Source organism: Montipora foliosa, chromosome 5, assembly GCF_036669935.1.
Source record: "Montipora foliosa isolate CH-2021 chromosome 5, ASM3666993v2, whole genome shotgun sequence".
NCBI classification, from domain to species: Eukaryota; Metazoa; Cnidaria; class Anthozoa; order Scleractinia; family Acroporidae; genus Montipora; species Montipora foliosa.
The window spans coordinates 11,514,073-11,529,130 of NC_090873.1; the positions used below are offsets into that span (position 1 = coordinate 11,514,073).

General features: G+C 40.5%; 2 protein-coding genes across 2 annotated transcripts; one reads left to right on the top strand and one right to left on the bottom strand.

Moving 5' to 3' along the window:
- Window positions 1-1,120: 1,120 nt before the first annotated feature.
- On the bottom strand, window positions 1,121-3,538 carry LOC138003626 (uncharacterized). The gene has a single exon (XM_068849803.1). It carries the CDS (start codon window positions 2,950-2,952, stop codon window positions 1,861-1,863), a length of 1,092 nt encoding a protein of 363 aa, XP_068705904.1. The 5' UTR covers window positions 2,953-3,538; the 3' UTR covers window positions 1,121-1,860.
- A 2,594-nt stretch (window positions 3,539-6,132) lies between these two features.
- Window positions 6,133-7,940, top strand: LOC138003624 (uncharacterized). Its single transcript, XM_068849801.1, has one exon. It carries the CDS (start codon window positions 6,311-6,313, stop codon window positions 7,496-7,498), a length of 1,188 nt encoding a protein of 395 aa, XP_068705902.1. The 5' UTR covers window positions 6,133-6,310; the 3' UTR covers window positions 7,499-7,940.
- The last annotated feature ends 7,118 nt before the right edge of the window (window positions 7,941-15,058 follow it).

The window sequence follows — 15,058 nt, forward strand, 5'->3', positions numbered from 1 at the left end:
GAACTTAGCTCATTTGGCTTAATTAGATTTGTTTAACATGCAATAGGAACAATATGTCACGGGTAACAATAACAATGTGACAATCTGACGTTAAATTTATTCTCGACTCACCAACATTGCCCTCCATATAATAATATTCGCTATTAAGTTTTAAATAAGGCTACGTAGAGCGCAATTTTACTGCTCCTTTACGATGAATGACTTGAAAATGAAAAGACGATATTCCTTCACTTTGTAGCAGTCGAAGGAACCCAATATATTCCTTGTAGTACCTGGTTCAAATGTGAATTCCCAACTGGTTCGCCTGCGGCAAGTTAGACCTCTACTAACTATGGTGAAAGTTATTCTGTTCTTGATGTGCTTCATTTTGCCCTGAAATCCCCAGGGGGAGTGGTCGTCAGCGTAATTATGGTATGTTGATTTTTTGGCGTAAATAGAGGCAGAAGGTCATGTTCTTGAAGCGTTCAAATCTGGGGCTTTTGGGGTTCAAAAGTTTCCTTATTTGGATGTAACGTAGTTCGTGCATTTTCCCGCGCGTGCAGCATCGATCTTATTTTTGTCCATATTTGGACACAAAATTGATGTACTAAAATCCTCAGCTTTGTTCCAAGGGAAAGAGTTGCACGTTATTACAAGGATATTACACGGTGACGAGAAGATACGAATTTTATGCTTTCGTGGCAAGAACAGTATCTCACTTGTTCGCTGCGCCTACTAGTAGGATATTGTTCTTGCCACTCAAACATAAAATTCATATCTTCGAGCTAAAGTGTAATTTTCTTTTTATTTTATGGACAATTAAAGGGGTAGAATCATGGGAATTATCCCTTTTATTTTGACCATAAACTTGCTAAACCGATTTTCAGTGACTTCCATTCTTAAATTGCTTCTGGATCACCGCAGTCAGATAAAAATCGATCAAATTTTAAAAGAAAAATGAGCCACACTGAATTTATCGAAGATGCAAGGGAGTACTTGAAAACGTCGGCCCGATGCTTTCAAATTGGCACTCATTTTAATCTTTGCTACGCGTAACCAAACTTTAACACTTAAGAACGGTGAGCTAAAATAGCCGTTTTGAAGAAAATTTGGCCATTATTTTGTTTGACATCGCATTCCATTTTTTTTTACCACAATCCATGACACTTTAATATACATAATAGAGATTTAAAAACAGGCTTAAAATACAAATACTTGGTTTTAATACCAACAAAAAAGGCGGGAATCGTGACAACCATTGCTCAATGCAACTTATGACGACTCCTGTTACATACAAAAAATACGTCACTCGGTTCCCGGATGTACAAATGTTTTAGTTTCCGGTAAAACACTCCCGTCCATATAATAATATTCGCTATTAAGTTTTAAATAAGGCTACGTAAAGCGCAATATTACCGCTCCTTTGTTACGATGAATGACTTTAATATGTGTTTTCCATCCTATTATGTTTTAACTCGTCGAGAATTTTGAGTGATATAAACATCCCGGATCTGTTTTTAGCTTGATAGTAAAATTGAATTTGTTGCATATATGCATATTTATATCCTGCTAAGGAAAAGTCTTTGGTACGTGCCTTCATGAAATACTGAACAAACAAATGAGCTTCAATTAGTATTCAGTAGAACCTGAATGTTTTGTTTTACATATTTTTTGGCTACGTAGTTTCAGTTGCATTGAAAGCATGGATTATTTCGTAATATGGTCTCCTTAGATAAAATGACTAACTGATTAATTTCATTCGGTCCGACAAAGCTGGGTGGGTGATCCATAAAATATATTACGCTAATTTTTTCCTGTTTATTTAAACTTATTTAACACGGTGTGCATACCATATTTTTTTCCAGTTAATGTAGGAAGCTCTTAAATTTGATTGCTTTCCTGTGTTTGGCTTGTGAACCTCAAATAACGACAATTTTTTAAGTCGCTGATGCTTTTTTGCTCAGGTTCATCACTCCCTTTATCCGAATTAGGAGGATATTGTTTGGAATTTTGAAAAGACTTTGAAATTTCGCTACTAGATGACCTCCTTTCGAGTCGTTTCACATAGCCATGTTGTTTTAAATCATCTTTAGCGCTGGTAAGACCACGGTTAACCAGAAGAGCACTCTTGGATTCAGATCCAGATTGCGATGCTGACTTCGCGTTGACCGTATCTTCGCAGGAATCAAGACTTGCTGTACGTTGATGAAGCAACGAAACTGCACCTGTCTGAGTGCGATGTACCTCTGGCGAGTTCCTCCACGGACCGTTGTTTCCAAAACGCGGCGAATTATGTGCTCTTTTAAACGATTCTTTGAAGTTTAATCGATTTGAGCTTGGTGGTAGATAGATTTTCTTCGTCAACATTTCTGGTGTTGTTTTCCACAATGGCTGCAGCCTTGTTACTGGAGCAGTTTTGCACCTTTCGAGCTTTCTATGTCTTTGTCCTCTCATGTCGCTTTTTTCTTTTTCGACTTCATTGTCTTCGTGATAATCATGAGAATCAAGGGACTTCGACTTTCTTGCATCTTTGATTAACCCTCTCCCGCCTGATTTGACAACAAGATCTATGTCTGCAGCATCGCGTTCACCTTGAAGCGGTGGAAATGATATGTTTTTCGCTGAAACACCACCGTTATCTGATTCACCTATCTTCTCTGGAAAACCCAAAGTACGTTTTAGTTTGGAATCTTGTCTCTGATCCAAGGCCGGGGCTCTAGATTTGCTTCCAGGAGCATTGACTTCCCGCGCCAAGGCGTGCGTTCCGTACAAAGGATCCGTAGAGAGAGCTCTCATAGATTCCCGGATTTCTTCGACTTTGTTGAAGACCTCAGCAATTTCCTTGTCGTGAATCTTTTTATATGTTTGTATTCTTCGTTGTAGGATGTGTCCCTCGTGGACATTTAGAGCAGAAATTCGTTTTCCTGCAGCTCCCACTGGCTTCTCTGCCTTGTTGTTTTTATCAGACGACATGGTCAATCTTGTTGCTGTCAGCGAGAACTTAGCTCATTTGGTTCAATCAGAATTGTTTGACAATAGCATCAATATGTCACGGGTAACAATAACAATGTGACAATCTCACGTTAAACATTCGATTATCTTTTTTATATCTATATCTCGAGGACGTTCCATGTGCTGGCTCTCAAAATCACCCCGGATCTAAGGCATAAAATTTAAGTGAAAGCGTAATTTTGTTACTTGCAAGATTTCTGGCTTTGATGTGTTTGCTTCCGTTGCCTAGCGATGTAATGAGGATGTAACATGTCTTGCGCCTGTTGAATGAGCCACCTGCTACTGGTTGGAAAAATTCATTTTTTTTTGTTTTGTTTTATGAAGGCCGCATAACAACAATATATTTCTCAGTAGGCCATTCATATTTAAATCTGCATTTTAGCAATTACTTGGGGACAATTGTGCGCCAATATTACGGTTTTCGGGATCGCCGACATAAATTACATGAAATTCACACATGTTATCGATATGGGTTATATTGCTTTCTAAAGCCCAGTTTTCATATGTCGGGAAAATCCCAGACGATCGGGAATTTCACAGTTTTCCGACCGTCTCAGATTTTGCCGACATATCGGAAAACCGCCAGACGCTTGTTCTAGAATATTCTCCCGATAGTGACTTTGGCGGAAAATGGAAAGTGCGCCAAAAATTGAAACACGTGATTTAGAGGATTGGTAACGAGCTAAAAACCATCGTCGACGTCCCCGAAAGTACAAATGTCGGGAATGATCGGAACACGTCGGGAAAATAGAAACGCTTCCTATTTTCCCGATTCGTTCCCGACCATCCCAGATTATTGGGGATGTCTACGATTTATGGTTTTCATTAGTCGGCAAAATCTGGGACGGTCTGCGAAATCCCCGATCATCTGAGATTTTCCTGACAAATGAAAACTGGGCTTAAAGATACCGTTAAAAAAAAATCGTTTTAATGTGACACCACAGTGAAGTCTAAGTCTTCAAGTTGTTATTTATGAAAAGAAGAAAAGAAACAAAAAAATAACAAAAGTAAAAACGCTTTTTTTTTTTCTGAAAACAAAAAATAACAAAAACAACTACCTTTTTTGCAAATCTTACTCGTTAGCCTTTTGTAAGGTAAAGGTAAAGTCTGCTACGAGCCTAGAAGGCCCATCAGGCCGGCGCTTATCTCCGGTTACTGTAGCATGAAGCGACTAGGAGTATTTCTACTCCCCCCTGGATGGGATGCTAGTCCATCGCAGGGTTACCCAGCATTAAATTAAATTTTTTTTTCTTGCTTCAGTGAAGATTCAAATACTGCATCTGATCCTCTCGCACTATGTTGAAATCAATTTCATGTAAAGTTTTTATTATCATCATCAACATCATCATTATCATCATCATTAACGTCATCAACAACGTCATCATCATCATCAACATAGTCATCATCATCAACATCATCATCATTATCATCCAAACTCCAAATTCGCTCTATAGTCTCTAAGGAAATGTCCTTTTTTGGCGTAAGCTTGGCTAAAATATGTCAGAGCAGTTTCTTTAAACATCCACCGCCGAAAAAAGGATTGATTGAAACGCTCGTGTAGTGTCAGTAATGAGAACCATACCAGATTCTTAAAGTTAAGGTGACATGGAGAAATGCTCACTTTCTGATTGGTCAAAGATGACGTTATATCTTCCAGAATGATTTCTTCGCGTGCGATAATATAAACTGTCACAATGGCAGTTGAGCGATTTATTGACGAAGAAACCATTAACAGATACAAAAAATACCTCGATTGTGATCTGTTCCGCACGCAGGAAGTGCAAGGGAAACGAGACGTAGTCGAGTGTTTTCCCTACTTTTTGAGTGCTTTATCTGCTTCCTAAGTGCTTTACAACAGAACAGATCACAATTCTTTATTTCCTCACTCATTCGGCTAACATTTTCGCAAAACCTTTGAGTGGCGTCAGCCGTGCATCTGTACTCTAGACCACGGAATCACAATTCTTGTTATAATGGTTCAAAACAATTTATTTTCAGTTGTGTATAGCGTTTATTAGCAATAGATCGGTTTGAAGAAAGGAATAGAATAGTTTCTGATCAGTTTTGATTTTCGTTTCAAAGACTGTTTGTGACGCCATTTGCTTTTTGGCAGTTACAGTTGAAGACGGTTTCATTTCCGTTTTCATGGTTGTCACATTTTCAGAATAAGCCTTTACATGTATATTCTTGATTACAAGTAGCTGATGGTTTGAGTTCGATATAACCGCGAGTTGAATTCCAGACGAATTTAGTGAATCGACCCTATTGACGCTCGGAAGAGGTGGTTTTTATTTTTTTCAGGAGTTTCCGCAAGCAGCGGGTTGGTTTGAATCGGTTTTCTGTATACATAGAACAGATTATTCAGTGTTAACACTCTTTCCTAGCTTTTCTTTAGCCGGCACTCAAGCATACGATTTCACATTGTTGCCCTTGTCTGGATAACTTGACCTTTCACATACAAAATAGGCTTTTCGCAAGCATCACAACGGTATCCAACGGCGAAATGATTAGAGCAAACTTTAGTGCTTTTGGTGACTTTCAAGTTTGTTCTTTGTAGCTGTTTCTCTAAAGCTGCCATTTCAAGTCTTAAGCTTTATTGGATCGAGGAGAGTAAAACCTCAAGACATTACTTGTTTGATCTGTCGTTCTGAATATCGACACTGTATCGACCGTCATTGTTGACGCACACCCATGACTACTTCTTAAATTCGAAGGATTCAAATTTTTAGTGAGTTTGTTTGCCCCCCGGGCGGTCCCAAAAGTCTTTGCAAATAAGGGGAAAGGGGCCTGGGAACCGGCGACTCATTTATTCTTCTCTCACAGAAATTTTCACAATATGTTATTCCATACATTCCCTATCATGAATTGTTTTGTTGCGGTACTCGCTAGCTCGGGAAATGTATATAGATTTCGCAAAGAAAGAATCAGCAAAGAAATTAGCGGGGAGAATCAAAGCGGATGGCGGTGTTTACTTTGCAAAAAAAACAGTCACCAACATTACTCTTAAGAAACCTCAAAGTGAGTGATCTGTTTGATTATGGGAATTTGTGTTTGCTGAGCTGATTACGTGAATCAGCCAAGATCTGCTCATTACCGAATAAGTTAATTAAATTCAGTGACATAAGTGTCGGATTTGTTTATTTTTGGACCTCTTTTTCACAACAAGTTTTATGATCATTGTAATCAAAAGGGCTCGAGGAGAGGCTAATTATAATTCTGGTTGAAAGACGCGAACACAAACAGAGAGCATATAAATTATTGCGAATAATCTGCTTTTCTGAGATTAGCCACGTTGTTAAACTTCTAAACAGAGGAACTTATGGCACAAAACAGGAGAACGGTGTCCAAGTTCGAATTTAACAAAAGAATTCGCGACCTTGTATCACGTGATAGCAACCAGTTGAGACAAACGTTCCAAAAATTCGACAAAGAATATGCCACCCGTTTGGCCGAGATACATAGCATGCAAGAAAAAGCAAGAAACTCCATGAGAAACTTGGCAAAGGACAAAATACAAGCTCAACTAAGGTCGGAGGAAGAAGACAGTCTCACGAGAAGGAAAAGCGATACATCTACGTATACAGGTCATACAGGAGAATCATCACTCCTACAGTTGAATGGCAGTAGAAAAGCATTAACCCCAGAAGGGAGAAGGAAATTCGAGAACAACGCTTCCCTTCCAACCATTTCTGTCGCCCGTTCCGATCATTTACAAGTTCCCATCAGTTATGAGGCCCGAACTCGGCGACATTCCGTACCCCATCGTCCGACCTTTCTCTCCGGAAACCCGAAAGACACAGGAACATTTCCTAAAGCATATGTATCATCCTCGCCGTCGAAGGAAGCCTTTACCAGCGGACCACAGACTGAAGCGTCTCCGTTATCCAACCCGACGAGTTCTCTAAAACAACGTTCACGAGGAACGAACTTGCAGAAGAATAAAAATGGTTACAGGCTGTCGATTCATGACCTTCCAACTTCGTCGTCACGTTCAGATAATTTGTTAAACGTTCGGAAGAAAAGTCCACAATTGTATCGCCGATCTCCCAAGACATCAGACGCTAAAGAAGCCGAAGATAAAGATTCTCACAACAAAACTAACAATGGGCATAATATCGATCATCCGGAAAAATCTGGCGAACAGAACAATAGCAAGCTTAAGGATGATATCGAGGATACAGACCTCTCATCAAGCCATTTTACTGTTTTCATGGAAATCGAATCACCTAAGAGACCGGACAATGACAATTTCAACCTCAAATTACCCGTAAAAAGGACAAGGAGTTCGTCACTTCCTGTTGATCCAATGTTGTTGAAGGGTCTTAGCGTCAAGGAAAGCCATCCTGATGTTCCGTTCAGATCTCAGACGTGTATCAGCCAAAATACAACTAGTAGTGAGCATATGTCGAGTTCTGAGGTGAAGGAGGAAGAGCCTGGAGCTGCTGAACATCCTTTTGATGAACTGAGCCGATGCAGATATTTGCGAAGTGGGGACAACAAAGCTTAAATTTTGAAATTAGACAGTTTAGTGTGGTTTGAGTGTTTATACCCAAAACTGGAAGAATACGAGCACGAACAAAGTAGCGCGTTTGAGTAATTTTGTTGAGAATGAAATAAATAAAAAATCGTATGAACCTGCTCGTGCAATGCAATGTTTTGAAAGTTCTCAAATTGCACTCGCCTACGGCTCGTGCAAATTGAGAACTTTCAAAACATCACTCGTGAGAACTTTCAAAACATCACTCGTGGCCATAAATCACGAAATGCAATCGCGTTCATACGATTTCCTATACTTAAAGTTTTGATGAAGCTACTCAAAGTCATGAAATAGAGGGGAGCGAAGGGAGAATGAAATGGAGAGAGCCCATTCATGCATGGAAGGGGTTCCATGGAAAGTAATAATGTATATGAAGTTTTGATTTGTATGTAACTGGGTGTTTTATGCCCGAGGGGAGGGGGGGGGGGTACTCTCTTATAAGGGCTTAATGGGGACGTGCGGCCAGCCTGGGTATGTTTTTCGGGATTTTTGTCTTGAACAGGGTATCGAATTTATCATTTTTTGTCTTAAACTGGGTTAAATGTCTTAAAACAGGGTATCAAAAATCGGAATTCTGTCTTAAACAGAGTAGGAAAATCAGCGATTTTTGTCTTGAACAGGGTCAGGGTATGAGGGGCTGCGCCGCACCTCCTCACCCAGGGATATATCGAGGGATATATCGAGGCCAATCAAATGAGAGCCTTGGATGGCGCAATCTTTGTGTGGTTGCGTGATACGAGTACGTTGCTCGTTGCTCGTTGCTCGAAATTTTCGCGTATGTTATTAATAAGTAATCACATAATTTTTCTAGTGCAATAGGCTACTTTGGAAAATACCATAATACTCTTTCAGTCGTCCCTCCAAATTTTGCATAAGCATTATTTCCGGTTTCTCTTGGGACTTAGATGGTCCAAAGAGAAAACAAAAACGATGCTTATGCAAAATTTGGAGGCACAAACAAATAGAATTATGGTATTTTAGACAGTGGCCCATTTGGAATAAATAAGCGCTTGAAATTTTTTTCAAAGATTACAAATGGCACTCGCCCTACGGGCTCGTGCCATTTTGTTCGCTTTTGAAAAAAATTACTCGTGTTTGCACTCGATGAAGAGATTAGTTCGTAAAGAAACTTTGGTGCTGCGCATGCGTGGGTGGGGAGTGAAACAAGCAAATTTGGATTTATCAGAAGAGTTGATATATAAAGGTAAATTGACGGGCTTGCGAGGCTCGCGCGCTTCACACGCGAGGATCACGCATACGGCGCTTCGCGCCTTCCGAAAATGGAAGAAAACGACTGTTTTGCAGTCTAGCTGACGTTTTGCTAGCTCATTAATTTCCTTTTACGATGGTAAACTCTTGATAAAACCAAACTTTCGTGCTTAAATATATTATTTCATATTTCTCAACCTCGTTCCCAGGGCTTTTCTCGGCCAACTCGGCGGAGAAGCAACTGAGGGCTGCTTGGCCCAGAGCTCGGTTTCAAATCAACGAAGACAACCAACTGGTTCAGTGTTCGGAGGTCCTAAATTTACCTATACCAATCTTTGAAGTGAACCAAAAATGGTATCCTCCATCCATTAATGTAGAGAAAATAAATATTTTAAGCAAGAGCCGATACAACGTAGATTTGATTTTAGTGGTGTACTATATTTCGGCTGCATGGCCAAACCAGCCTTCTTCAGGTACAATGAGAGTTTTACATTGAATTGCTTCTATGTACATATATATATAGTAAATGGATGCTGACGTAATACTGGGAAAAATGTGATAAAACATAGCAGTTACAACGAATTTTGAATTAAAATACTAAGAGTCACGGAAAAATAACGGAAATCACTAAAATAATAAACTGAAATCTAATACGTTTCTTCCCGGATATTAAGACCGTTGGGATCAATTGTCCTGCCTTTTAAAATAAAAAAAAACTTCCCTGGCCTTACGAATCGAGTCTCTGTTAGAAAATATTTTTTCGATAGGAATTAATTGCATGTCCTTGGAGATGTTGTGCGGAGAGGAGAGGAACTGATGTTCTGTGACTGTAGTAGGTTCGGATTTGGTGTTAGCGTTATCTAAAGTGCGGCGGTGTTCATTAAAACGGTCTTTTAAACGTCGTTTAGTTTCTCTGCACTTTAGATAACGCTAACACCAAATCCAAACCTACTACAGTCGCAGAACATTTCCTCTCCTCTCTCTCATGCAACCGCATGCAATTTCAATGCGAATATCACTGGACGAAGCCGATCGATCCATCCAACTTCATCCGTTTTACTATCGAGTGTCGGACGATTTTTCTCGTTAAACAGAGCTGGTTGCAGAGAGGGTACGTTTTTCTTAATATTAAAGGAATATACAACTATCCTTAAAGTGCCGCCCTGCTATTGACCAAAATGGAAATTCCATCTGCATGCATGCCATTACAAACCTCACAAGCTAAGTGGCCAGTTTACATTCCAGGTCTCCACTTCTCCAGTTCTCCAAGCTCATCATACAGTGGGTTGAATCTTGCTTTTGGGTATTAAGTAAGTTTTCCGAAGTGTTCTTCACTTCACTTCACTTCAATGATAAGTGCAACCTACAAGTTTGTATATATATGCACAGCGCATGAGAATTATATTTCCTTGACTGGGACCTCGAAAGCCGCGATGTCTAAATTAGAATTTACTGCAAAAGAAGGTAATCTATTCCACAGCCTAATTGCTCTAGGCAAGAAACTAAATTTGAAAATATTGGTTTTAGCAAAAGGAACGTTAAAGTGTTTATTATGCATGTCTTGAGGGTTGGGATAGATTCTTTGTTGGAATGTTCGCCAGTTGGTTAAGTCCTTGGTTGAAAAGACATAAGGTGGCTGCATCTCTGCGGTCTCTAAGGGGTTTCCAGCCCAGTTTCATAGGTGACGTGTAATTGTTCCCTCTTCATAATTAAAATAATCTGATGTAACAAACCGCACAGCCCGACGCAGGACTTTCTCGAGTTCCTGGATTAGGTTTTGAGTTGGAGGGTCCCAGATGGCGCTGGCGTACTCCAGGATGGGTCGTACAAGGCCTACATAAGCTGCCTCCTTAGTATTTTGATCGCAGAAATACAGGTTTCTCCTCAGCAAGCCCAAGATTTGATTGGCCTTACGGGTGACGTCAGCGACGTGCTTATTCCAGCGAAGATTGTGAGTGATGGTTATGCCTAAATACTTTACTTCCTTTACAGAATCAAGGGCCGCACCCTTGAGGTGGTACAGGTGCGGGCTGTTGTTACGTGTCTTTGTGGAGACCCGCATGGTTTTACATTTCGACGGGGAAAAGTCCATCAACCAGGTATCAGCCCACACAGCCAGCCGATCGATGTCTTGCTGCAAGATCTCGCTGTCTACTAAGGAGCTCACTTTCCTGTAGCAGATGCAATCATCGGCGAAGAGACGAATCTCTGTACCTGGGCTTACAACCTCCACGATATCATTAATGAACAGATTGAGGAGAATGGGCCCTAGGACTGTTCCCTGGGGTACACCAGATGTAACACATGACCATTCAGAAACAGACCCATTGACGACCACTCGCTGTCTTCGTTGACAGAGGAAGGAGTCTATCCATGAAAGGGTACGCCCGCTGATGCCGTAGCTAAACAATTTCGACTTGAGTCTCTCGTGCGGCACTTTGTCAAAAGCCTTGGCAAAATCAATTATAAAGGCATCCGTTTGAAACCCACGATCTATATTAAACGCCCAGTCATTAATCACATGGCATAACTGTGTCGTACAACTGTGTGATTTCCTGAATGCATGTTGGCGATCAGACAATATATTGTTGGCGTCTATGTGAGCCATGGTGTTGGAGCAGATGATGTGTTCGAGAATTTTGCAGACTATGCTGGTCAGCGAGATAGGTCGATAATTAATTGCAAGAGATCTGTCGCCCTTTTTAAAGAGCGGGCAGACGTTTGCGTTGCACCAGTCATTAGGCAAAGAACCATTGTCGAGAGACTTCTGAAAAATGAACACCAAGGTTGGTGAGATGACTGGTGCCAGTTCCTTAAGGACTATGGGGTGTAGGCCATCGGGACCAGCAGCCTTAGATGGCTTAAGGCTAGCAAGTAATTTGAAGACCCCACCCTCAGTGATTTGGATGTTAGGCATATTGGAGAACTTTCGTTTTAAAAGCGGGATTGATACAGTGTCCACAGATGAGAAATTATCACAAAATTGCTGGTTTAGAGTCGAAGCCTTCTCAGGGTCAGATTCAGCGAGATGGCCATTCTGTGATTGAAGAGGTGGCATAGACTGGCTGTCCTTACGTTGAGAAGCAATGAATTTCCAAAACGACTTGGGATTTGATTTGACATCCCCGATAACGCTATGAATATGAATATAGTTGTTACGTGCAACACGGAGACACGAGTTCAATTTCCTTCTCACCATGCGCCATTTGTGGCGAAGCCTCGCACTGCCTGTACTTTTGAATTTTGCGTGCAGGCGGTGTTTCCGGCGAACTAGGCGACGTAAATACGGCGATAACCAGGGCAACTTATCACGGCCGCTGACATACTTTGACGGAATGTTCCTCTCGATCGAATTCAGCAAACAATTCTTAAATGCTGACCAGTCTTCCTCAACAGTCCTCCCCTCTGCTATATTGGGGTTAACATCGGCCTTTTAAACAGCAGAACTAAATCAAAACCCCAATGAAACAAACAAAACAATAACATCGATTATACAGATTTTTTTTTCAAGAAAGCTTCATTTACAGAGTACAGTAGTGAAATAAAAAACAACAACACAAGTTACATAAATAGAAAGCGCAGTTCTTTCCTAGAACGTTGTTTCCAGGGTCCTTGCCAGAAACTACGAAAGTTGCTATCTTCGAATCATTTCTCAATCTCGGGCGAAGTCTTCATTTTGTTTCCCCGCGATCAAGCAGAGAACGACAAATGAAAGTGCGAAAAGAAAGGCACCGGTTTCCGGTGGAATCAAAATCTCGTACGAGGAAGATCTAGGCTTGAGTGGTCCAAAAAGGCAGTCTCGGGATTTGATTACTCCAAAACGATATATACGCGGGTTATTCGGGCGATTCAGGTGACATACTTCTTGACGCAAAAACTTTGTGTTCGAGGAGGGGAACTCCCCACATGAAGCATTCGAGTCGATGTTTTCTTCTTCGTACACTTCATGGCTGCGGTTTCGTGGTTTCGTGTTTATTCCTTCTCAATAGGTTTCAAAGAATTGACTACTTTGGGAAGAATATCCTTTGTTCGAAGTCTCCAACCAACCTTATAGCCCTAATTAGGCATAAAACAATATTTTGGCTTAACTGTTAGCACTTCTAAAAGGTTTGGGCTTTTTCAACCGTGACATTATAACCTTAGTCTGCATTTTAACCCTGGTCTGCAGTCTACATTTTACACTGACCAAGTCAAAAACCAATTTTACCATAATTGCTTGTAATCTCGCAGTTTGATTGGCTAATTTGCCGTTATCGATAAGAGTCCAGACAGCGCTTGCTCGCGTTAATTTGTCACGCACTGTAATAGCCAATCAAGAACGCTCATTTTGGGAAATAAACCAATCATATTGCGAGAAAGTTAAAGACAACGCTTGCTCTTTCTTTGTGTCATGATTTTGGTCACGCTGTGAAATAGGCACTTTTTTGTCGTTGAATATTGTGGTAAAAACAAATCGAAAGTGGTTCAGCGTTTGTTGTGGACTTACTGCCCCTTGGAGGTCCACAACATCTTGACCACTGCGATGACGAATATCATTGTCGACAAGAGTACAGAACAACGCTGAACCACTTTCGATAAATAACTCTAAATTCAACTCGAAAATCCAACTCGAAATCCTAACTCGATATTAAATAGGCAACCTCTGACCAATAGGAAATTTTCCGTTTCGCGTCAAAGTAAAAATATTTCGAATTTTTTAAAAGTCCGACACCCTTTCGTGCACCAATATCCGACTATCATTTTGGCCAAAATTCGTAGAAATCCGACAAATCTACATATCCATAAATTCATTTGAAGAGGAGCTATTCCTGGAAAAATAAAACCCGAGTTTTCAGACAGAAAAGATTTCACACGTTTTCACACCTTGTCATTACGGGTAGTCTTAGCGCTGTTTTCTCCAATCAAAATCATGTTTTCACTTGAAGCGGGCACTTTAAGAGCTAAAACTCAAAGGGAATTTGTCCGATTGCCCCCAAATTTTGACAGTGGCTAGCTTAACATATAAACAACAAAAACGTGTCTGCGAATTTTTTATTTCACAATATTTTTCTCTCTGACAGCGATTTTTGTACGAACACTTCACATTTTTTAAATACTATTTCGAAAACGTTCTATAACTTTTCTCTCTAACTGAGTATGGCAGAACGCAGAGACACGTTTTTAGCGCTTTGGGTCGGGAAACGGAGGAACAAAATAAAATAGCAAAAAGCAAAATTTGCTTTGCCTTGTAGCTTTGAAAAGGGGATTCAGACGCTCGCATTTAGAAGTCGTCAGTAAAAATCCGACAATCAATTTAATTTCAAGATTCTTGATATGATTTGATAGCCAGCTCTATAAGCTTTAATTTGATATAGGGGTTTAGATATCTACAGTTTAAACCGGACGCGCTACATCGCTCGGACGCGAGACACCCCTGAAGGTATACGGTAACCTAAATAAACGACGAGCGAAGCATGGTCTTTGTATGAGTATGACATTTGCTTGGGAGTATCGGCAGCTGTGAAATCGAAGAAAACGAGAGCAAAAGAATACAAAAAAGACAAAACTGACAAAACAAAACAAAACAAAACCGACAACGGCTCCTCAACCCCCCGTAGGTGTGTTTTTCACGTTGCCTGCTTTATTATTTCGTCAATGTCATCCACACAACGATTTGATATGACGAAATTAGAAGTTATTTGGAGGAAGTGAAAACCGGATAATATAATTTTTTCCTTTTTTTTCTCCAAACATCCACACCATTCCTGAAAACTTAGTACTCAGTTTTATACCGAAGGACTTGTGCGGATCATTTGAAAACTCAAAATTTCGTTTTGAATGAAATTCTCGTAGCCCCAGCCCGCGAACACCACTCGCCCTAGACTACACTCGGTTAACTCGCCCTAAACCCAAGCGGGAGCCTGTGCGCAGGCTATCGTAGCCCTCCCTGTCGTCGTTACGTGTAATAAGGAAAACAACTTTTACAGTCTCTCGGCTTTGCACAACTTCATATTTTTGTTCATCAGAGAGATCAGCAAGAAGGCTTAGAGTGATCCTAGTTACGATTTTTGTAGAGGAATCAGTTTATATAACAACTTTGTGGCGGAAACGACAAGAGGAAAAAACCCAGATCAGAGTGAACGGGAAAATATACAAGAGTCTTATTTTTTTGCATTAAAGAGATCAACCGGAAGGCTTAGTATAGTATGATAATAATTACAATTTTTGTAGAAGAATCAGTCTAGATATTAACTACTTAATAACCTCGACCGTTCGGTCGTTACAACAAAATCTCAAACTGAGGCCTTGCCGACCGACCGAGCGACAGCGAGGTCAATACAG

Excerpts from the sequence above, each read along its gene's own strand:
- LOC138003626 (XM_068849803.1), bottom strand. The coding sequence starts at position 2,952 with ATGTCGTCTGATAAAAACAACAAGGCAGAGAAGCCAGTGGGAGCTGCA.
- LOC138003624 (XM_068849801.1), top strand. The coding sequence starts at position 6,311 with ATGGCACAAAACAGGAGAACGGTGTCCAAGTTCGAATTTAACAAAAGA.